Consider the following 25,560-nt stretch of genomic DNA (forward strand, 5'->3'; position numbering starts at 1 on the left):
AGTATGACAGTATGGTTGGATGAGTTAGCTGGGGGTGATTAAGAGACTACAGTATATACAGTATGACAGTATGGTTGGATGAGTTAGCTGGGGGTGATTAAGAGACTACAGTATATACAGTATGACAGTATGGTTAGATGAGTTAGCTGGGGGTGATTAAGAGACTACAGTATGACAGTATGACAGTATGGTTGGATGAGTTAGCTGGGGGTGATTAAGAGACTACAGTATATACAGTATGACAGTATGGTTGGATGAGTTAGCTGGGGGTGATTAAGAGACTACAGTATATACAGTATGACAGTATGGTTGGGTGAGTTAGCTGGGGGTGATTAAGAGACTATATACAGTATGACAGTATGGTTGGATGAGTTAGCTGGGGGTGATTAAGAGACTACAGTATGACAGTATGGTTGGATGAGTTAGCTGGGGGTGATTAAGAGACTACAGTATGACAGTATGGTTGGGTGAGTTAGCTGGGGGTGATTAAGAGACTACAGTATGACAGTATGGTTGGATGAGATAGCTGGGGGGGATTAAGAGACTACAGTATATACAGTATGACAGTATGGTTGGATGAGTTAGCTGGGGGTGATTAAGAGACTATATACAGTATGACAGTATGGTTGGATGAGTTAGCTGGGGGTGATTAAGAGACTATATACAGTATGACAGTATGGTTGGGTGAGTTAGCTGGGGGTGATTAAGAGACTACAGTATGACAGTATGACAGTATGGTTGGATGAGTTAGCTGGGGGTGATTAAGAGACTACAGTATATACAGTATGACAGTATGGTTGGATGAGTTAGCTGGGGGTGATTAAGAGACTATATACAGTATGACAGTATGGTTGGGTGAGTTAGCTGCGGGTGATTAAGAGACTACAGTATATACAGTATGACAGTATGGTTGGATGAGTTAGCTGGGGGTGATTAAGAGACTACAGTATGACAGTATGGTTGGGTGAGTTAGCTGGGGGTAATTAAGAGACTATATACAGTATGACAGTATGGTTGGATGAGTTAGCTGGGGGTGGTTAAGAGACTACAGTATATACAGTATGACAGTATGGTTGGATGAGTTAGCTGGGGGTGATTAAGAGACTATATACAGTATGACAGTATGGCTGGATGAGTTAGCTGGGGGTGATTAAGAGACTACAGTATATACAGTATGACAGTATGGTTGGGTGAGTTAGCTGGGGGTGATTAAGAGACTATATACAGTATGACAGTATGGTTGGGTGAGTTAGCTGGGGGTGATTAAGAGACTATATACAGTATGACAGTATGGTTGGATGAGTTAGCTGGGGGTGATTAAGAGACTATATACAGTATGACAGTATGGTTGGGTGAGTTAGCTGGGGGTGATTAAGAGACTACAGTATATACAGTATGACAGTATGGTTGGGTGAGTTAGCTGGGGGTGATTAAGAGACTATATACAGTATGACAGTATGGTTGGATGAGTTAGCTGGGGGTGGTTAAGAGACTACAGTATATACAGTATGACAGTATGGTTGGATGAGTTAGCTGGGGGTAATTAAGAGACTATATACAGTATGACAGTATGGTTGGGTGAGTTAGCTGGGGGTGATTAAGAGACTACAGTATATACAGTATGACAGTATGGTTGGGTGAGTTAGCTGGGGGTGATTAAGAGACTATATACAGTATGACAGTATGGTTGGATGAGTTAGCTGGGGGTGGTTAAGAGACTACAGTATATACAGTATGACAGTATGGTTGGGTGAGTTAGCTGGGGGTGATTAAGAGACTACAGTATATACAGTATGACAGTATGGTTGGATGAGTTAGCTGGGGGTGATTAAGAGACTACAGTATGACAGTATGGTTGGATGAGTTAGCTGGGGGTGATTAAGAGACTACAGTATATACAGTATGACAGTATGGTTGGATGAGTTAGCTGGGGGTGATTAAGAGACTACAGTATATACAGTATGACAGTATGACAGTATGGTTGGATGAGTTAGCTGGGGGTGATTAAGAGACTACAGTATGACAGTATGGTTGGGTGAGTTAGCTGGGGGTGATTAAGAGACTACAGTATATACAGTATGACAGTATGGTTGGATGAGTTAGCTGGGGGTGATTAAGAGACTATATACAGTATGCCAGTATGGTTGGATGAGTTAGCTGGGGGTGATTAAGAGACTACAGTATATACAGTATGACAGTATGGTTGGATGAGTTAGCTGGGGGTGATTAAGAGACTATATACAGTATGACAGTATGGTTGGGTGAGTTAGCTGGGGGTGGTTAAGAGACTACAGTATATACAGTATGACAGTATGGTTGGATGAGATAGCTGGGGGTGATTAAGAGACTACAGTATGACAGTATGACAGTATGGTTGGGTGAGTTAGCTGGGGGTGATTAAGAGACTACAGTATATACAGTATGACAGTATGGTTGGATGAGTTAGCTGGGGGTGATTAAGAGACTACAGTATATACAGTATGACAGTATGGTTGGATGAGTTAGCTGGGGGTGATTAAGAGACTACAGTATGACAGTATGGTTGGATGAGTTAGCTGGGGGTGATTAAGAGACTACAGTATATACAGTATGACAGTATGGTTGGATGAGTTAGCTGGGGGTGATTAAGAGACTACAGTATGACAGTATGGTTGGATGAGTTAGCTGGGGGTGATTAAGAGACTACAGTATGACAGTATGGTTGGATGAGTTAGCTGGGGGTGATTAAGAGACTACAGTATGACAGTATGGTTGGGTGAGTTAGCTGGGGGTGATTAAGAGACTACAGTATATACAGTATGACAGTATGGTTGGGTGAGTTAGCTGGGGGTGATTAAGAGACTATATACAGTATGACAGTATGGTTGGATGAGTTAGCTGGGGGTGATTAAGAGACTACAGTATATACAGTATGACAGTATGGTTGGATGAGTTAGCTGGGGGTGATTAAGAGACTACAGTATATACAGTATGACAGTATGGTTGGATGAGTTAGCTGGGGGTGATTAAGAGACTATATACAGTATGACAGTATGGTTGGGTGAGTTAGCTGGGGGTGATTAAGAGACTACAGTATGACAGTATGGTTGGGTGAGTTAGCTGGGGGTGATTAAGAGACTACAGTATATACAGTATGACAGTATGGTTGGATGAGTTAGCTGGGGGTGATTAAGAGACTACAGTATGACAGTATGGTTGGATGAGTTAGCTGGGGGTGATTAAGAGACTATATACAGTATGACAGTATGGTTGGATGAGTTAGCTGGGGGTGATTAAGAGACTACAGTATATACAGTATGACAGTATGGTTGGATGAGTTAGCTGGGGGTGATTAAGAGACTACAGTATATACAGTATGACAGTATGGTTGGGTGAGTTAGCTGGGGGTGATTAAGAGACTACAGTATATACAGTATGACAGTATGGTTGGGTGAGTTAGCTGGGGGTGATTAAGAGACTACAGTATGACAGTATGGTTGGATGAGTTAGCTGGGGGTGATTAAGAGACTATATACAGTATGACAGTATGGTTGGGTGAGTTAGCTGGGGGTGATTAAGAGACTACAGTATGACAGTATGGTTGGGTGAGTTAGCTGGGGGTGATTAAGAGACTACAGTATGACAGTATGGTTGGATGAGTTAGCTGGGGGTGATTAAGAGACTATATACAGTATGACAGTAGGGTTGGGTGAGTTAGCTGGGGGTGATTAAGAGACTACAGTATATACAGTATGACAGTATGGTTGGGTGAGTTAGCTGGGGGTGATTAAGAGACTACAGTATGACAGTATGGTTGGGTGAGTTAGCTGGGGGTGATTAAGAGACTATATACAGTATGACAGTATGGTTGGATGAGTTAGCTGGGGGTGGTTAAGAGACTACAGTATATACAGTATGACAGTATGGTTGGATGAGTTAGCTGGGGGTGATTAAGAGACTACAGTATATACAGTATGACAGTATGGTTGGATGAGTTAGCTGGGGGTGATTAAGAGACTACAGTATATACAGTATGACAGTATGGTTGGATGAGTTAGCTGGGGGTGATTAAGAGACTACAGTATGACAGTATGGTTGGGTGAGTTAGCTGGGGGTGATTAAGAGACTACAGTATATACAGTATGACAGTATGGTTGGATGAGTTAGCTGGGGGTGATTAAGAGACTACAGTATGACAGTATGACAGTATGGTTGGATGAGTTAGCTGGGGGTGATTAAGAGACTACAGTATATACAGTATGACAGTATGGTTGGATGAGTTAGCTGGGGGTGATTAAGAGACTACAGTATATACAGTATGACAGTAGGGTTGGATGAGTTAGCTGGGGGTGATTAAGAGACTATATACAGTATGACAGTATGGTTGGATGAGTTAGCTGGGGGTGATTAAGAGACTACAGTATGACAGTATGGTTGGATGAGTTAGCTGGGGGTGATTAAGAGACTACAGTATATACAGTATGACAGTATGGTTGGATGAGTTAGCTGGGGGTGATTAAGAGACTATATACAGTATGACAGTATGGTTGGATGAGTTAGCTGGGGGTGATTAAGAGACTACAGTATATACAGTATGACAGTATGGATGGGTGAGTTAGCTGGGGGTGATTAAGAGACTATATACAGTATGCCAGTATGGTTGGATGAGTTAGCTGGGGGTGATTAAGAGACTACAGTATATACAGTATGACAGTATGGTTGGGTGAGTTAGCTGGGGGTGATTAAGAGACTATATACAGTATGCCAGTATGGTTGGATGAGTTAGCTGGGGGTGATTAAGAGACTACAGTATATACAGTATGACAGTATGGTTGGGTGAGTTAGCTGGGGGTGATTAAGAGACTATATACAGTATGACAGTATGGTTGGGTGAGTTAGCTGGGGGTGATTAAGAGACTATATACAGTATGACAGTATGGTTGGGTGAGTTAGCTGGGGGTGATTAAGAGACTATATACAGTATGACAGTATGGTTGGGTGAGTTAGCTGGGGGTGATTAAGAGACTACAGTATGACAGTATGACAGTATGGTTGGGTGAGTTAGCTGGGGGTGATTAAGAGACTACAGTATGACAGTATGACAGTATGGTTGGATGAGTTAGCTGGGGGTGTTTAAGAGACTACAGTATATACAGTATGACAGTATGGATGGGTGAGTTAGCTGGGGGTGATTAAGAGACTATATACAGTATGACAGTATGGTTGGATGAGTTAGCTGGGGGTGATTAAGAGACTATATACAGTATGACAGTATGGTTGGATGAGTTAGCTGGGGGTGATTAAGAGACTACAGTATGACAGTATGGTTGGATGAGTTAGCTGGGGGTGATTAAGAGACTACAGTATGACAGTATGGTTGGATGAGTTAGCTGGGGGTGATTAAGAGACTACAGTATATACAGTATGACAGTATGGTTGGGTGAGTTAGCTGGGGGTGATTAAGAGACTATATACAGTATGACAGTATGGTTGGATGAGTTAGCTGGGGGTGATTAAGAGACTATATACAGTATGACAGTATGGTTGGATGAGTTAGCTGGGGGTGATTAAGAGACTACAGTATATACAGTATGACAGTATGGTTGGGTGAGTTAGCTGGGGGTGATTAAGAGACTATATACAGTATGACAGTATGGTTGGATGAGTTAGCTGGGGGTGATTAAGAGACTACAGTATATACAGTATGACAGTATGGTTGGATGAGTTAGCTGGGGGTGATTAAGAGACTACAGTATATACAGTATGACAGTATGGTTGGGTGAGTTAGCTGGGGGTGATTAAGAGACTACAGTATGACAGTATGGTTGGGTGAGTTAGCTGGGGGTGATTAAGAGACTACAGTATGACAGTAGGGTTGGATGAGTTAGCTGGGGGTGATTAAGAGACTACAGTATATACAGTATGACAGTATGGTTGGGTGAGTTAGCTGGGGGTGATTAAGAGACTATATACAGTATGACAGTATGGTTGGGTGAGTTAGCTGGGGGTGATTAAGAGACTATATACAGTATGACAGTATGGTTGGATGAGTTAGCTGGGGGTAATTAAGAGACTATATACAGTATGACAGTATGGTTGGGTGAGTTAGCTGGGGGTGATTAAGAGACTATATACAGTATGACAGTATGGTTGGATGAGTTAGCTGGGGGTGATTAAGAGACTACAGTATATACAGTATGACAGTATGGTTGGGTGAGTTAGCTGGGGGTGATTAAGAGACTATATACAGTATGACAGTATGGTTGGATGAGTTAGCTGGGGGTGATTAAGAGACTACAGTATGACAGTATGACAGTATGGTTGGATGAGTTAGCTGGGGGTGATTAAGAGACTATATACAGTATGACAGTATGGTTGGATGAGTTAGCTGGGGGTGATTAAGAGACTACAGTATATACAGTATGACAGTATGGTTGGATGAGTTAGCTGGGGGTGATTAAGAGACTACAGTATGACAGTATGGTTGGGTGAGTTAGCTTGGGGTGATTAAGAGACTACAGTATATACAGTATGACAGTATGGTTGGATGAGTTAGCTGGGGGTGATTAAGAGACTACAGTATGACAGTATGGTTGGGTGAGTTAGCTGGGGGTGATTAAGAGACTACAGTATATACAGTATGACAGTATGGTTGGATGAGTTAGCTGGGGGTGATTAAGAGACTATATACAGTATGACAGTATGGTTGGATGAGTTAGCTGGGGGTGATTAAGAGACTATATACAGTATGACAGTATGGTTGGGTGAGTTAGCTGGGGGTGATTAAGAGACTACAGTATATACAGTATGACAGTATGGTTGGATGAGTTAGCTGGGGGTGATTAAGAGACTACAGTATGACAGTATGACAGTATGGTTGGGTGAGTTAGCTGGGGGTGATTAAGAGACTATATACAGTATGACAGTATGGTTGGATGAGTTAGCTGGGGGTGATTAAGAGACTACAGTATATACAGTATGACAGTATGGTTGGATGAGTTAGCTGGGGGTGATTAAGAGACTATATACAGTATGACAGTATGGTTGGGTGAGTTAGCTGGGGGTGGTTAAGAGACTACAGTATATACAGTATGACAGTATGGTTGGATGAGTTAGCTGGGGGTGATTAAGAGACTACAGTATGACAGTATGACAGTATGGTTGGATGAGTTAGCTGGGGGTGATTAAGAGACTACAGTATGACAGTATGGTTGGATGAGATAGCTGGGGGTGATTAAGAGACTACAGTATATACAGTATGACAGTATGGTTGGATGAGTTAGCTGGGGGTGATTAAGAGACTATATACAGTATGACAGTATGGTTGGATGAGTTAGCTGGGGGTGATTAAGAGACTATATACAGTATGACAGTATGGTTGGGTGAGTTAGCTGGGGGTGATTAAGAGACTACAGTATGACAGTATGACAGTATGGTTGGATGAGTTAGCTGGGGGTGATTAAGAGACTACAGTATATACAGTATGACAGTATGGTTGGATGAGTTAGCTGGGGGTGATTAAGAGACTACAGTATGACAGTATGACAGTATGGTTGGGTGAGTTAGCTGGGGGTGATTAAGAGACTACAGTATATACAGTATGACAGTATGGTTGGATGAGTTAGCTGGGGGTGATTAAGAGACTATATACAGTATGACAGTATGGTTGGATGAGTTAGCTGGGGGTGATTAAGAGACTACAGTATATACAGTATGACAGTATGGTTGGATGAGTTAGCTGGGGGTGATTAAGAGACTACAGTATGACAGTATGGTTGGGTGAGTTAGCTGGGGGTGATTAAGAGACTACAGTATGACAGTATGGTTGGATGAGTTAGCTGGGGGTGATTAAGAGACTACACTATATACAGTATGACAGTATGGTTGGATGAGTTAGCTAGGGGTGATTAAGAGACTACAGTATATACAGTATGACAGTATGGTTGGGTGAGTTAGCTGGGGGTGATTAAGAGACTATATACAGTATGACAGTATGGTTGGATGAGTTAGCTGGGGGTGATTAAGAGACTATATACAGTATGACAGTATGGTTGGGTGAGTTAGCTGGGGGTGATTAAGAGACTACAGTATATACAGTATGACAGTATGGTTGGATGAGTTAGCTGGGGGTGATTAAGAGACTATATACAGTATGACAGTATGGTTGGATGAGTTAGCTGGGGGTGATTAAGAGACTATATACAGTATGACAGTATGGGAACCAGGACACCGGTACCAATATTGAATGAGCATACGTTGAGAGGAATGAGTATTAGCTGAGAGGAATGAGTATTAGCTGAGAGGAATGAGTATTATCTGAGGTGAATGAGTATTAGCTGAGGTGAATGAGTATTAGTTGAGGTGAATGAGTATTAGTGGAGAGGAATGAGTATTAGCTGAGAGGAATGAGTATTAGCTGAGAGGAATGAGTATTAGCTGAGGCGAATGAGTATTAGTGGAGAGGAATGAGTATTAGCTGAGAGGAATGAGTATTAGCTGAGAGGAATGAGTATTAGCTGAGGTGAATGAGACCTGGCCAGTACAGTAAAGAGACCTGGCCAGTACAGTAAAGAGACCTGGCCAGTACAGTAAAGAGACCTGGCTAGTACAGTAAAGAGACCTGTCCAGTACAGTAAAGAGACCTGGCCAGTACAGTAAAGAGACCTGGCCAGTACAGTAAAGAGACCTGGCCAGTACAGTAAGGAGACCTGGCCAGTACAGTAAAGAGACCTGGCCAGTACAGTAAAGAGACCTGGCCAGTACTGTAAAGAGACCTGGCCAGTACAGTAAGGAGACCTGGCCAGTACAGTAAAGAGACCTGGCCAGTACAGTAAAGAGACCTGGCCAGTACAGTAAAGAGACCTGGCCAGTACAGTAAGGAGACCTGGCCAGTACAGTAAAGAGACCTGGCCAGTACTGTAAAGAGACCTGGCCAGTACAGTAAGGAGACCTGGCCAGTACAGTAAGGAGACCTGTCCAGTACAGTAAAGAGACCTGGCCAGTACAGTAAAGAGACCTGGCCAGTACAGTAAAGAGACCTGGCCAGTACAGTAAAGAGACCTGTCCAGTACAGTAAAGAGACCTGGCCAGTACAGTAAAGAGACCTGGCCAGTACAGCAAGGAGACCTGGCCAGTACAGTAAAGAGACCTGGCCAGTACAGTAAAGAGACCTGGCCAGTACAGTAAAGAGACCTGGCCAGTACAGTAAGGAGACCTGGCCAGTACTGTAAAGAGACCTGGCCAGTACAGTAAAGAGACCTGGCCAGTACAGTAAGGAGACCTGGCCAGTACAGTAAAGAGACCTGGCCAGTACAGTAAAGAGACCTGGCCAGTACAGTAAAGAGACCTGGCCAGTACAGTAAAGAGACCTGGCCAGTACAGTAAGGAGACCTGGCCAGTACAGTAAAGAGACCTGGAGAGTACAGTAAAGAGACCTGGCCAGTACAGTAAAGAGACCTGGCCAGTACTGTAAAGAGACCTGGCCAGTACAGTAAGGAGACCTGGCCAGTACAGTAAAGAGACCTGGCCAGTACAGTAAAGAGACCTGGCCAGTACTGTAAAGAGACCTGGCCAGTACAGTAAGGAGACCTGGCCAGTACAGTAAAGAGACCTGGCCAGTACAGCCAGGGGACCTGTCCAGTAGAGTATGGAGACCTGTCCTGTAGAGTAAAGAGACCTGGCCAGTAGAGTAAAGAGACCTGGCCAGTACAGCCAGGGGACCTGTCCAGTACAGTAAAGAGACCTGGCCAGTACTGTAAAGAGACCTGGCCAGTACAGCCAGGGGACCTGTCCAGTACAGTAAAGAGACCTGGCCAGTACAGTAAAGAGACCTGGCCAGTACAGCCAGGGGACCTGTCCAGTACAGTAAAGAGACCTGGCCAGTACTGTAAAGAGACCTGGCCAGTACAGTAAAGAGACCTGGCCAGTACAGCCAGGGAACCTGTCCAGTACAGTAAAGAGACCTGGCCAGTACAGTAAAGAGACCTGGCCAGTACAGTAAAGAGACCTGGCCAGTACAGCCAGGGGACCTGTCCAGTACAGTAAAGAGACCTGGCCAGTACTGTAAAGAGACCTGGCCAGTAGAGTAAGGGGGGCGTACCTTGTATCCTATGACATCTGACTCGTTGTCTTTGGACTTAACCGGGTCCCAGTTTAATGATACGTTAGTCCCTTCCTGAATCCACACAAGGTTGGCTGGAGGCTGGACTGGAGCTGAGGAGAAAGCACAGGGATCAATCTTAACTAAACGCTTTCATTCATACATTTTATTGTCATCCATATCAGAGTGTATTTCAAGAAATAAGGTAAATTATAGTACTATTTCTTGCATGCAGAATAGCAAGCTGTCCATCTTAATAATACATGTGAAAGTCACGTTATAAAACTGGTTGTTTGGATCCTGGATGCTGATTGGATGGCAGCATTTTAAGCCATGCTGTATTGGCTGTCACAGACGTACCAATGCCTGCTAACAGTTCCATCTGAAAATGATCACTGCTCCTTCATAAGAATATCTGCATTGCTTGCTGTTTGGGGTTTTAGGCTGGGTTTCTGTACAGCACTTCGAGATATTAGCTGATGTACGAAGGGCTATATAAAATAAACGTGATTGATTGATTGATTGAATATCATGTTGCTGTCTGAATCATCTCTTGTATTTATCTCTACTAGAATATCATGTTGCTGTCTGAATCATCTCTTGTATTTATCTCTACTAGAATATCATGTTGCTGTCTGAATCATCTCTTGTATTTATCTCTACTAGAATATCATGTTGCTGTCTGAATCATCTCTTGTATTTATCTCTACTAGAATATCATGTTGCTGTCTGAATCATCTCTTGTATTTATCTCTACTAGAATATCATGTTGCTGTCTGATTCATCTCTTGTGTTTATCTCTACTAGAATACCATGTTGCTGTCTGATTTATCTCTTGTGTTTATCTCTACTAGAATATCATGTTGCTGTCTGATTCATCTCTTGTGTTTATCTCTACTAGAATACCATGTTGCTGTCTGATTCATCTCTTGTATTTATCTCTACTAGAATATCATGTTGCTGTCTGAATCATCTCTTGTATTTATCTCTACTAGAATATCATGTTGCTGTCTGAATCATCTCTTGAATTTATCTCATTATTTCCCCTTGCTTCCAGTCTAGCATTTAAACTCAGCAAAAAAACAAACGTCCTCTCACTATCAACTGCGTTTATTTTCAGCAAACTTAACAAGATTCAATAACTGAGACATAAACTGAACAAGTTCCACAGACATGTGACTAACATAAATTGAATAATGTGTCCCTGAACAAAGGGGGGGTCAAAATCAAAAGTAACAGTGAGTATCCGGTGTGGCCACCAGCTGCATTAAGTACTGCAGTGCATCTCCTCCTCATGAACTGCACTAGATTAGCCAGTTCTTGCTGTGAGATGTTACCCTAATCTTCCACCAAGGCACCTGCAGGTTCCCGGACATTTCTGGGGGGAATGGCCCTAGCCCTCACCCTCCGATCCAACAGGTCCCAGACGTGCTCAATGGGATTGAGATCCGGGCTCTTCGCTGGTCATGGCAGAACACTGACATTCCTGTCTTGCAGGAAATCACACACCGAAGAATGAGCAGTATGGCTGGTGGCATTTTCATGCTGGAGGGTCATGTCAGGATGAGCCTGCAGGAAGGGTACCACATGAAGGAGGAGGATTTCTTCCCTGTAACGCACAGCATTGAGATTGCCTGCAATGACAACAAGCTCAGTCCGATGATGCTGTGACACACCGCCCCAGACCATGACGGACCCTCCACCTCGAAATCGATCCCACTCCAGAGTACAAGCCTCGGTGTAACGCTCATTACTTTGAGGATAAACGCAAATCCGACCATCACTCCTGGTGGGAAAAAACCACGACTCATCAGTGAAGAGCACTTTTTGCCAGTCCTGTCTGGTCAAGCGACGGTGGGTGTGTGCCCATAGGCGACGTTGTTGCCGGTGATGTCTGGTGAGGACCTGCCTTACAACAGGCCTACAAGCCCTCAGTCCAGCCTCTCTCAGCCTATTGTGGACAGTCTGAGCGCTGATGGAGTGATTGTGCATTCCTGGTGTAACTCGTGCAGTTGTTGTTGCCATCCTGTACCTGTCCCGCAGGTGTGATGTTCGGATGTACCGATCCTGTGCAGGTGTTGTTACAAGTGGTCTGCCACTGCGAAGACCATCAGCTGTCCATCCTGTCTCCCTGTAGCGCTGTCTTAGGCGTCTTACAGTACGGACATCGCAATTTATTGCCCTGGCCAGATCTGCAGTCCTCATGCCTCCTTGCAGCATGGCTAAGGCACGTTCACGCAGATGAGCAGGGACCCTGGGCATCTTTCTTTTGGTGTTTTTCCAGAGTCAGTAGAAAGGCCTCTTTAGTGTCCTACGTTTTCATAACTGTGACCTTAATTGCCTTTCGTCTGCAAGCTGTTAGTGTCTTAACGACTGTTCCACAGGTGAATGTTAATTAATTGTTTATGGTTCATTGAACAAGCATGGGAAACAGTGTTAAAACCCTTTACAATGAAGATCTGTGAAGTTATTTGGATTTTTACAAATTATCTTTCAAAGACATGTTCCTGAAAAAGGGTTGCTGAAAAAGTTTAGTTTGGTACAACAGGGTTAATATAAGCCTCAGTTTATGCCTGTCTGACTTTGGAAACAATGTTTCACTTTTGAATTTCAAAAAGACTATTAGATCTTTCAGAATACCAACTTGTTGTGGGAGGATATTTTAAATCAGGTATGTAATTCTCAGTTAGATAGGTCTCATGTTTCATCTCACTCTCAAACTGATCAGGCCTCTGGTGATCTCATCTCATTTGCTGCAGAGCTTAATATTTTAGACGCCTGGAGTCCAAGGAATTTTACTGTTTTATTTATTCTTCAAGACATAATACATTTTCACGGATAGACTACATATTTGTATCTCCCTATACAAACAGGTGTATTCAGACAACCGAGCTGCTCCCCATACTAATTTTTGACCATGGAGCTGTCCTGTATACTATCTAACATGACAGCTATAAACAGAGAGGTGCCAGAAGATTGAGCTTTAACACAACTTTGCTGCAGAATAAGGCTTTTTATGACACAACTTCTAGCAAAGTTGAAGCAATTTATAATTTTTTGTCACTTTAGGAGGTGACAAAATGTTTTCTGAGGGGAAAACGTACATCTTAATTAAAAAGTAGTAGATCCAGAAAACCAGATTTCTCTGGTTGAAAACGAGCAGAAACAAAAATGTACCGAGCAAAAGGGGAAGATATTAACAGCATTAAAACACAAGTATAACCCTTTACTGCAATCTAAAGCAGAATCGCACAAGAGTAACATTCCATTCTGAGAGGGCGAAAGCTAGTAGACTTTTGTCTGCAAGGCTTCAGCAAAATGAGGCCTTTTCTTGTATCAATACAATTCAAACACCATCTGATATCACATGACTCTGCAGAAATGTATGATACGTTCAGGCAGTTTTATTCCCAATTATATACGTCAGAAGCGGACCCTGATCATAGTAAGATGACACACTTCTTATCATCATTGGACCTTCTCAAACTCAACAGAGCAATCTGGATTCCTTGACTCCCCACTTCCTCTTGAAGAACTCAGGAGTGCATTTACATCTATGAAAAGAGGCAAATCACGAGGACTTGATGGTTTCCCTCATTAGCTGTTTCTTGAAATATGGGTTATTGTCGGGCCACTAATTGGTTCTATCAATCATGCATAAAAACTTGGAGAATTCCATAGAGACCAAAACACCTCACTGATTATAGTTCTGTTAAAAAAGGGCAAATCTCCCCTAGACCGTAAAAGTTATAGGTCCTTAAGCCTTATTACACCAGAGCTCAAGCTGTTTGCAAAGGTACTTGCCATTAGATTGGAACAGCTTGTAGGACATCTAATCAGCGATGATCAAACTGGGTTTTTAAAGGGTCGTTTAGCCTCAGACAATATTAGATGTCTATTCCATATCATAAATGTGTCCGAAAACAACCCAATCCTTACTGCACTTTTTAGTTTAGTTGCAGAAAAAGCCTTTGATAGGCTAGAACTATTTATGGTGTGTTTCGGAGGCCTTTGGTTTGGGTAAAGGATTGATCTCCGTGTTAAAAACAATGTATTCTGCATCCAAAGCAGTTGTGCAGACGGGAAACATTCTATCCAAGACTTTCTGTTTAAAAATGTCCCACAAAACAAGGATGTTCATTATCACCAATGCTCTTTGCCCTGTCTTTGGAGCCCCTTGCTCCAGCGATTAGATTGCACCCACCTATTTCATCCATCAATATTAAAAAGGTACGCAGCATAAAGTGTCATTCTATGACACCTTATTGTATTTCTCAGACATCTCAATTTCCCAGTGGTGTCCCAGTTCTGGTCACATGTTTTAGGAATGTCCTGTGGTGTCCCAGTTCTGGTCACATGTTTTAGGAATGTCCTGTGGTGTCCCAGTTCTGGTCACATGTTTTAGGAATGTCCTGTGGTGTCCCAGTTCTGGTCACATGTTTTAGGAATGTCCTGTGGTGTCCCAGTTCTGGTCACATGTTTGGGAATGTCCTGTGGTGTCCCAGTTCTGGACACATGTTTTGGGAATGTCCTGTGGTGTCCCAGTTCTGGTCACATGTTTTGGGAATGTCCTGTGGTGTCCCAGTTCTGGTCACATGTTTTGGGAATGTCCTGTGGTGTCCCAGTTCTGGTCACATGTTTTGGGAATGTCCTGTGGTGTCCCAGTTCTGGTCACATGTTTTGGGAATGTCGTGTGGTGTCCCAGTTTTGGTTACATGTTTTGGGAATGTCGTGTGGTGTCCCAGTTCTGGTCACATGTTTTGGGAATGTCCTGTGGTGTCTCAGTTCTGGTCATTCAAGGGTTTTCATTTTTTGGGGGGGGGGGTTACTACATGATTCCATATGTGTTATTTCAAAGTGTTGATGTCTTCACTATTATTCTACAATGTAGAAAATAGTAAAAAATAAAGTAAAACCTTTGAATGAGTAGGTGTCTAGTTGTGGCCGCACCTGGACTAGATTGTGAACGACTCTTGGCAGAATCCATTACTTGACTGTGGGTGATAAGCACAATAAAGTTCCAACTGCAACACACCAAACGATTTGTTCTCAAATTCTAGTTTCTTGAACAATGGGAGACTGTGTATGTTTTGGGTCAACAAAGCTGTGTCCATCATAACATTCAATAAATAATCACCATGCGATCAATTGTCAGTTGTAAACATGTCTTTTCCCTCATCTGCCTGCACCGTGATATATTTCCCTTGCTCACATGATGGACAGTTGCTGGTCGCTGAGACAGATGAGTATTAACCCTGCTGTAGAATTCATTGCGGCCGGCAGGTCAAACGAACCACTAAAATGAATGAGTCATTCGAAAAATACAAAATCATGACCCTTAAGTCAGTAAAGAGAATGAACCATGAACTGCACATTCCTGTAGCACCACAGAGAGTGACCGGTGCTGAGACGAGACCAGACCATTTTAATATACATTCCTACTCTGTAGCACCACAGAGAGTGACCGGTGCTGAGACGAGACCAGACCATTTTAACTGAGCCATAACGTCGTTATCATGGACATATCCAAGTAAATAACAATAGAAAAAAGGCTCAAAGAAAGGAACATGCAGCTCGTGTCCTGTCAGTCCAGGTTCAAAGAAAGGAACATGCAGCTCGTGTCCTGTCAGTCCAGGTTCAAAGAAAGGAACATGCAGCTCGTGTCCTGTCAGTCCAGGTTCAAAGAAAGGAACATGCAGCTCGTGTCCCTGTCAGTCCAGGCTCAAAGAAAGGAACATGCAGCTCGTGTCCTGTCAGTCCAGGTTCAAAGAAAGGAACATGCAGCTCGTGTCCTGTCAGTCCAGGTTCAAAGAAAGGAACATGCAGCTCGTGTCCCTGTCAGTCCAGGTTCAAAGAAAGGAACATGCAGCTCGTGTCCCTGTCAGTCCAGGCTCAAAGAAAGGAACATGCAGCTCGTGTCCTGTCAGTCCAGGTTCAAAGAAAGGAACATGCAGCTCGTGTCCTGTCAGTCCAGGTTCAATAAAAGGAACATGCAGCTCGTGTCCTGTCAGTCCAGGTTCAATGAAAGGAACATGCAGCTCGTGTCCCTGTCAGTCCAGGCTCAAAGAAAGGAACATGCAGCTCGTGTCCTGTCAGTCCAGGTTCAAAGAAAGGAACATGCAGCTCGTGTCCTGTCAGTCCCGGTTCAAAGAAAGGAACATGCAGCTCGTGTCCTGTCAGTCCAGGTTCAAAGAAAGGAACATGCAGCTCGTGTCCTGTCAGTCCAGGTTCAATAAAAGGAACATGCAGCTCGTGTCCTGTCAGTCCAGGTTCAATGAAAGGAACATGCAGCTCGTGTCCCTGTCAGTCCAGGCTCAAAGAAAGGAACATGCAGCTCGTGTCCTGTCAGTCCAGGTTCAAAGAAAGGAACATGCAGCTCGTGTCCTGTCAGTCCCGGTTCAAAGAAAGGAACATGCAGCTCGTGTCCTGTCAGTCCAGGTTCAAAGAAAGGAACATGCAGCTCGTGTCCTGTCAGTCCAGGTTCAATGAAAGGAACATGCAGCTCGTGTCCCTGTCAGTCCAGGTTCAAAGAAAGGAACATGCAGCTCGTGTCCTGTCAGTCCAGGTTCAAAGAAAGGAACATGCAGCTCGTGTCCTGTCAGTCCAGGTTCAAAGAAAGGAACATGCAGCTCGTGTCCTGTCAGTCCAGGTTCAAAGAAAGGAACATGCAGCTCGTGTCCTGTCAGTCCAGGCTCAAAGAGAGGAACATGCAGCTCGTGTCCCTGTCAGTCCAGGTTCAAAGAAAGGAACATGCAGCTCGTGTCCTGTCAGTCCCGGTTCAAAGAAAGGAACATGCAGCTCGTGTCCTGTCAGTCCAGGTTCAAAGAAAGGAACATGCAGCTCGTGTCCCTGTCAGTCCAGGTTCAAAGAAAGGAACATGCAGCTCGTGTCCTGTCAGTCCAGGTTCAAAGAAAGGAACATGCAGCTCGTGTCCTGTCAGTCCAGGTTCAAAGAAAGGAACATGCAGCTCGTGTCCTGTCAGTCCAGGTTCAAAGAAAGGAACATGCAGCTCGTGTCCTGTCAGTCCAGGCTCAAAGAAAGGAACATGCAGCTCGTGTCCTGTCAGTCCAGGCTCAAAGAAAGGAACATGCAGCTCGTGTCCCTGTCAGTCCAGGCTCAAAGAAAGGAACATGCAGCTCGTGTCCTGTCAGTCCAGGCTCAAAGAAAGGAACATGCAGCTCGTGTCCTGTCAGTCCAGGTTCAAAGAAAGGAACATGCAGCTCGTGTCCTGTCAGTCCAGGTTCAAAGAAAGGAACATGCAGCTCGTGTCCTGTCAGTCCCGGTTCAAAGAAAGGAACATGCAGCTCGTGTCCTGTCAGTCCAGGTTCAAAGAAAGGAACATGCAGCTCGTGTCCTGTCAGTCCAGGTTCAATAAAAGGAACATGCAGCTCGTGTCCTGTCAGTCCAGGTTCAATGAAAGGAACATGCAGCTCGTGTCCCTGTCAGTCCAGGCTCAAAGAAAGGAACATGCAGCTCGTGTCCTGTCAGTCCAGGTTCAAAGAAAGGAACATGCAGCTCGTGTCCTGTCAGTCCCGGTTCAAAGAAAGGAACATGCAGCTCGTGTCCTGTCAGTCCAGGTTCAAAGAAAGGAACATGCAGCTCGTGTCCTGTCAGTCCAGGTTCAATGAAAGGAACATGCAGCTCGTGTCCCTGTCAGTCCAGGTTCAAAGAAAGGAACATGCAGCTCGTGTCCTGTCAGTCCAGGTTCAAAGAAAGGAACATGCAGCTCGTGTCCTGTCAGTCCAGGTTCAAAGAAAGGAACATGCAGCTCGTGTCCTGTCAGTCCAGGTTCAAAGAAAGGAACATGCAGCTCGTGTCCTGTCAGTCCAGGCTCAAAGAAAGGAACATGCAGCTCGTGTCCCTGTCAGTCCAGGTTCAAAGAAAGGAACATGCAGCTCGTGTCCTGTCAGTCCCGGTTCAAAGAAAGGAACATGCAGCTCGTGTCCTGTCAGTCCAGGTTCAAAGAAAGGAACATGCAGCTCGTGTCCCTGTCAGTCCAGGTTCAAAGAAAGGAACATGCAGCTCGTGTCCTGTCAGTCCAGGTTCAAAGAAAGGAACATGCAGCTCGTGTCCTGTCAGTCCAGGTTCAAAGAAAGGAACATGCAGCTCGTGTCCTGTCAGTCCAGGTTCAAAGAAAGGAACATGCAGCTCGTGTCCTGTCAGTCCAGGCTCAAAGAAAGGAACATGCAGCTCGTGTCCTGTCAGTCCAGGCTCAAAGAAAGGAACATGCAGCTCGTGTCCCTGTCAGTCCAGGCTCAAAGAAAGGAACATGCAGCTCGTGTCCTGTCAGTCCAGGTTCAAAGAAAGGAACATGCAGCTCGTGTCCTGTCAGTCCAGGTTCAAAGAAAGGAACATGCAGCTCGTGTCCTGTCAGTCCAGGCTCAAAGAAAGGAACATGCAGCTCGTGTCCTGTCAGTCCAGGTTCAATGTTTGACATGACTGAGTTAGCTGAGCTAGCGAGCTAGCAGGTGACAAGAACGTTATCCAGCCTGAATAGCCACCATTTTGTTTAGAACGGACGACCAGGCCTTTTGCATAGCAACTATTTTAACATAATGAACGACTGGCTGGCGCCTGTATCAACATGACCAAAATAACTAACAACCAGAGTTTTGTCTGGACTATGTCTTCTGGTGGAAGAATTACAGTGTATGAATTTACTTATCAAATTAACTTTTTTATTTTTTTTTAATTTTTTTATCCCCTTTTCTCCCCAATTTTCGTGGTATCCAATCGCTAGTAATTACTATCTTGTCTCATCGCTACAACTCCCGTACGGGCTCGGGAGAGACGAAGGTCGAAAGCCATGCGTCCTCCGAAGCACAACCCAACCAAGCCGCACTGCTTCTTTAACACAGCGCGCCTCCAACCCGGAAGTCAGCCGCACCAATGTGTCGGAGGAAACACCGTGCACCTGGCCCCCTTGGTTAGCGCGCACTGCGCCCGGCCCGCCACAGGAGTCGCTGGAGCGCGATGAGACAAGGATATCCCTACCGGCCAAACCCTCCCTAACCCGGACGACGCTAGCCCAATTGTGCGTCGCCCCACGGACCTCCCGGTCGCGGCCGGCTGCGACAGAGCCTGGGCGCGAACCCAGAGACTCTGGTGGCGCAGTTAGCACTGCGATGCAGTGCCTTAGACCACTGCGCCACCCGGGAGGCCTCAAATTAACTTTTTAATTAAAATATGTACTTCATTATTATTTGAATATGTTGGTAACAGTTTTATAAAAGCAATAAGGCATTCGAGGCAGTTTTTTATCATGAATACAGTCACAGGTAAATGGGTTGACTGGCCCTCCGCTATCGTGTCGTGTTGAAAAACGCCACTTACCTGTGACTGTATTCATGATACAGCACTGCCTCTTACCTGTGACTGTATTCATGATACAGCACTGCCTCTTACCTGTGACTGTATTCATGATACAACACTGCCTCTTATCTGTGACTGTATTCATGATACAGCACTGCCTCTTACCTGTGACTGTATTCATGATACAGCACTGCCTCTTACCTGTGACTGTATTCATGATACAGCACTGCCTCTTACCTATGACTGTATTCATGATACAGCACTGCCTCTTACCTGTGACTGTATTCATGATACAGCACTGCCTCTTACCTGTGACTGTATTCATGATACAGCACTGCCTCTTACCTGTGACTGTATTCATGATACAGCACTGCCTCTTACCTGTGACTGTATTCATGATACAGCACTGCCTCTTACCTGTGACTGTATTCATGATACAGCACTGCCTCTTACCTGTGACTGTATTCATGATACAGCACTGCCTCTTACCTGTGACTGTATTCATGATACAGCACTGCCTCTTACCTGTGACTGTATTCATGATACAGCACTGCCTCTTACCTGTGACTGTATTCATGATACAGCACTGCCTCTTACCTGTGACTGTATTCATGATACAGCACTGCCTCTTACCTGTGACTGTATTCATGATACAACACTGCCTCTTATCTGTGACTGTATTCATGATACAGCACTGCCTCTTACCTGTGACTGTATTCATGATACAGCACTGCCTCTTACCTGTGACTGTATTCATGATACAGCACTGCCTCTTACCTATGACTGTATTCATGATACAGCACTGCCTCTTACCTGTGACTGTATTCATGATACAGCACTGCCTCTTACCTGTGACTGTATTCATGATACAGCACTGCCTCTTACCTGTGACTGTATTCATGATACAGCACTGCCTCTTACCTGTGACTGTATTCATGATACAGCACTGCCTCTTACCTGTGACTGTATTCATGATACAGCACTGCCTCTTACCTGTGACTGTATTCATGATACAGCACTGCCTCTTACCTGTGACTGTATTCATGATACAGCACTGCCTCTTACCTGTGACTGTATTCATGATACAGCACTGCCTCTTACCTGTGACTGTATTCTTGTGCCTTGCTGCTTAATTAAAGTGTACATACAGTACCCCCCTCTATACAGCTCAGGTTTGTATGAGCGGTGTACTCACGGTCTTTCTTGGTCTTGGCGGTGCTAGCGGTTGATGCAGGGCCCTGGCCGATACTGTTGAAGCCTCTGACTGTGATGAGGTACACACTGTTCCCCTCCAGGCCTGTCAGCACCATAGACGTCTCATTCCCTGCTGTCTTCTTCCTGTTCCCTGACTCCTCCTGCTCACTGTCCTTCCAGTAGCTCACCTGACAAAAGAAGACGTTAGGTGTGTCTCTTTTAAACTTGTCTTTTATTGTAGTATTTACATTTATTTGTTTTATTTAGATTTATCTAATGAAAAATGTAATGTATAATGCACACACCTCGTATCCCCGTGGTCTCCCAGGGCCAGGGCTGGGCGGTCTCCAAGTTACTTTAATTTCCGAAGAGGAAATGCTGGAAGCTTTCACCTCAGATGGGGCCTCTCTGGGCTCTGTAGAGGATAACACACAAGCACGCACACACACACAAGCACACACACACACACACAAGCACACACACACACACACACACACACACACACACACACACACACACACACACACACACACACACACACACACACACACACACACACACACACACACACACACACACACACACACACACCAAACCTTAGAAACCCCACAGACACACAAAATGTAGTCATACTATAACTGCCGCTAGTTGTCTCCTGTGTGTCTTGTAGAAAATGATGCATAATGACGTGTTGATTGCAGAGTGAGTAATGTACTTGACATGTACACTACAGACATTAATAATGTTGCTGACACGTCTCATAATAACGAGGGGATTTGAAAATAAATACGTTGATTCAGTACAATCATTACATATTGATAACAGTAAATCTCTACAGTCAATCAGTACATATTGATAACATTAAATCTCTACAGTCAATCAGTACATATTGATAACATTAAATCTCTACAGTCAATCAGTACATATTGATAACATTAAATCTCTACAGTCAATCAGTACATATTGATAACAGTAAATCTCTACAGTCAATCAGTACATATTGATAACATTAAATCTCTACAGTCAATCAGTACATATTGATAACAATAACTTATGACTTGACAGTAGAACTGACAGTAGAACTGAGGACGTGACAGTAGAACTGAGGATGTGACAGTAGAACTGAGGACGTGACAGTAGAACTGAGGATGTGACAGTAGAACTGAGGACGTGACAGTAGAACTGACAATAGAACTGAGGACGTGACAGTAGAACTGACAGTAGAACTGAGGACATGACAGTAGAACTGAGGACGTGACAGTAGAACTGACAGTAGAACTGAGGACGTGACAGTAGAACTGACAGTAGAACTGAGGACATGACAGTAGAACTGAGGACGTGACAGTAGAACTGACAGTAGAACTGAGGACGTGACAGTAGAACTGACAGTAGAACTGAGGACGTGACAGTAGAACTGACAGTAGAACTGAGGACATGACAGTAGAACTGACAATAGAACTGAGGATGTGAGAGTAGAACTGAGGACGTGACAGTAGAACTGACAGTAGAACTGAGGACGTGACAGTAGAACTGAGGACGTGACAGTATAACTGAGGATGTGACAGTAGAACTGAGGACGTGACAGTAGAACTGACAGTAGAACTGAGGACGTGACAGTAGAACTGAGGACATGTGGGAGCAAAACTCAGGACTATGATTACATTTCCATTATTAGCAGCATCTAGGCTGCCCAGTTTGAAGAGCTGAGACAGAATGGCTATATAAGGAATGGAACATATAGGACCAGGGCCCCGCTACCAATGTAACCTATACAGCTGTCAGATGTGGGCGTTAACAAGCAAGAACTGAGATGGAAAGATAATAATGGAGAAAGGTCAAGGGAAGCTATTTTCATATAGAGGAAGGTGACTCTATACGTTATGCAAAGATAGAAAACTATAAAGGCAGGACTCTGTAATATGATAATTTATTATTTTCCATGGAAGGGCTCGGCTCTGTTACGTTTGTAAGAAAGTCTAAACTGAAATCACAAGTTCCAGTATCTGTGCAAATATTTGACTCAAGACATTCCACAACAGACATGACAGTAGAACTGACAGTAGAACTGAGGATGTGACAGTAGAACTGACAGTAGAACTGAGGACCTAACAGTAGAACTGACAATAGAACTGAGGACGTGACAGTAGAACTGACAGTAGAACTGAGGACGTGACAGTAGAACTGACAGTAGAACTGAGGACGTGACACTAGAACTGACAGTAGAACTGAGGATGTGACAGTAGAACTGACAGTAGAACTGAGGACGTGACAGTAGAACTGACAGTATAACTGATGATGTGGCAGTAGAACTGAGGACGTGACAGTAGAACTGACAGTAGAATTGAGGACGTAACAGTAGAACTGACAGTAGAACTGAGGACGTGACAGTAGAACTGACAGTAGAACTGAGGACGTGACAGTAGAACTGAGGACGTAGCAGTAGAACTGACAGTAGAACTGACAGTAGAACTGAGGACGTGACAGTAGAACTGAGGACGTAGCAGTAGAACTGACAGTAGAACTGAGGACGTAGCAGTAGAACTGAGGACGTGACAGTAGAACGGAGGACATGACAGTAGAACTGAGGACGTGACAGTAGAACTGAGGACGTGACAGTAGAACTGACAGTAGAATTGATGATGTGACAGTATAACTGAGGATGTGACAGAAGAACTGAGGATGTGACAGTAGAACTGAGGATGTGACAGTAGAACTGAGGATGTGACAGTAGAACTCACATCTTTTGTACTAATGTTGCAGCTTCTCGGCTTTCGTCAGCAACATGACTTCAGAAATTATATAATTTGTAAGGCGACTTGAAGGAGCGACTTCCCTTTGAATAACTTTAACCTTCCCTACCCCTGCAAAGAAGTCCTTAGATGTGCGAGTGCAATAACTCACCCCCCTCTGCAGAGTACACAGTGACCACACCACTGAAGGGTCCGTCTCCCTTGTTGTTGTACACGCCCACCTTCACTTCGAAGGGGGTGAGGGGAGGGAAGGTCTCATCTCTGTACTTGTACATAGTGGAATCTGCTGATGTCACCATCTTCTCCTTCCATCCTCGCGTCCCATTGGCTCTGAACGCCACGATGTAGCCAAAGCCCTCGCCATTCTGGAACTCCTCAGACACAGGCTGGAATACAGGGAAATGAGATTGTTGATTCTTGTCATTTTTTTGTTGGACATGTAAATCTAATCGATGACGACACCATGAGGTCATTTAAATATCTGAATTCATTCATTCACCCACCGAAATATCAGTCCACTGATTCTAATAACTGTATTATATCCTGGTAGTAGCCTTTTAGGAACACCCCGCTGAAAGTTTGTGGCTTACAGTATTATAACAGACACTTGTGCCTAAAGCAAATGAAAAAGACAGTAGAGAAATGAGATAAATCAGTCCAAGTAGATCACAGTACATGGAAATGAAACTATTTTACTTCGACTGACCCCTGAGCTAAGCATAGCTACACCAATCCCTCTGAGCTAAGCATAGCTACACCAATCCCCCTGAGCTAAGCATAGCTACACCAATCCCCCTGAGCTAAGCATAGCTACACCAATCCCCCTGAGCTAAGCATAGCTACACCAATCCCCCTGAGCTAAGCATAACTACACCAATCCCCCTGAGCTAAGCATAGCTACACCAATCCCCCTGAGCTAAGCATAGCTACACCAATCCCCCTGAGATCTCCCCACATAACATAGCTACACCAATCCCCATGAGATCTCCCCACATAACATAGCTACACCAATCCCCATGAGATCTCCCCACATAACATAGCTACACCAATCCCCATGAGCTAAGCATAGCTACACCAATCCCCCTGAGATCTCCCCACATAACATAGCTACACCAATCCCCCTGAGATCTCCCCACATAACATAGCTACACCAATCCCCATGAGATCTCCCCACATAACATAGCTACACCAATCCCCATGAGATCTCCCCACATAACATAGCTACACCAATCCCCCTGAGATCTCCCCACATAACATAGCTACACCAATCCCCATGAGATCTCCCCACATAACATAGCTACACCAATCCCCCTGAGCTAAGCATAGCTACACCAATTCCCCTGAGATCTCCCCACATAACATAGCTACACCAATCCCCATGAGATCTCCCCACATAACATAGCTACACCAATCCCCATGAGATCTCCCCACATAACATAGCTACACCAATTCCCCTGAGATCTCCCCACATAACATAGCTACACCAATCCTCATGAGATCTCCCCACATAACATAGCTACACCAATCCCCATGAGATCTCCCCACATAACATAGCTACACCAATCCCCATGAGATCTCCCCACATAACATAGCTACACCAATCCCCATGAGCTAAGCATAGCTACACCAATCCCCCTGAGATCTCCCCACATAACATAGCTACACCAATCCCCCTGAGATCTCCCCACATAACATAGCTACACCAATCCCCATGAGATCTCCCCACATAACATAGCTACCTGCTTACAAGCTAAAATGAAAGCAGGAAGCACCAGTGACTCGGTCTATAGAAAAGTGGTCAGATGAAGCAGATGCTAAACTACAGGACTGTTTTGATATCACAGACTGGAATATGTTCCGGGATTCTTCCGATGGCATTGAGGAGTACACCACATCAGTCACTGGCTTTATCAATAAGTGCATCGAGGACGTCGTCCCCACAGTGACTACGTGGGGAAATCAAATCAAAGTTTATTTGTCACGTGCACCGAATAAAACAGGTGTAGACCTTACAGTTAAATGCTAACCAATAGTGCAAAAAAAGGTATTAGGTGAAAAATAGGTAGGTAAAGAAATAAAACAACAGGAGAAAGACAGGATAAGCCCCCCGCCTTATCTCAGCTCACTGATCACCATAGCAGCACCCACTCGTAGCACGCGCTCCAGCAGGTATATCTCACTGGTCACCCCCAAAGCCAATTCCTCCTTTGGTCGCCTTTCCTTCCA

At 44.4% G+C, this 25,560-nt stretch overlaps 1 protein-coding gene across 1 annotated transcript in view; it reads right to left on the reverse strand.

Moving 5' to 3' along the window:
- The window catches only part of cntn5 (contactin 5), a gene marked incomplete at its 5' end in the record, with an annotated part of 395,923 nt that overhangs the window by 5,081 nt on the left and 365,282 nt on the right, over positions 1-25,560 (reverse strand). The window contains 4 exons of the mRNA XM_038962131.1: positions 10,079-10,191; positions 20,586-20,772; positions 20,890-20,999; positions 23,486-23,720. Coding sequence (XP_038818059.1) covers positions 10,079-10,191; positions 20,586-20,772; positions 20,890-20,999; positions 23,486-23,720 — 645 coding nt within the window. The remainder of the gene's footprint in view (positions 1-10,078; positions 10,192-20,585; positions 20,773-20,889; positions 21,000-23,485; positions 23,721-25,560) is intronic.

This window comes from Salvelinus namaycush, chromosome 23 (assembly GCF_016432855.1).
Source record: "Salvelinus namaycush isolate Seneca chromosome 23, SaNama_1.0, whole genome shotgun sequence".
In the NCBI taxonomy this organism is placed as follows: domain Eukaryota; kingdom Metazoa; phylum Chordata; class Actinopteri; order Salmoniformes; family Salmonidae; genus Salvelinus; species Salvelinus namaycush.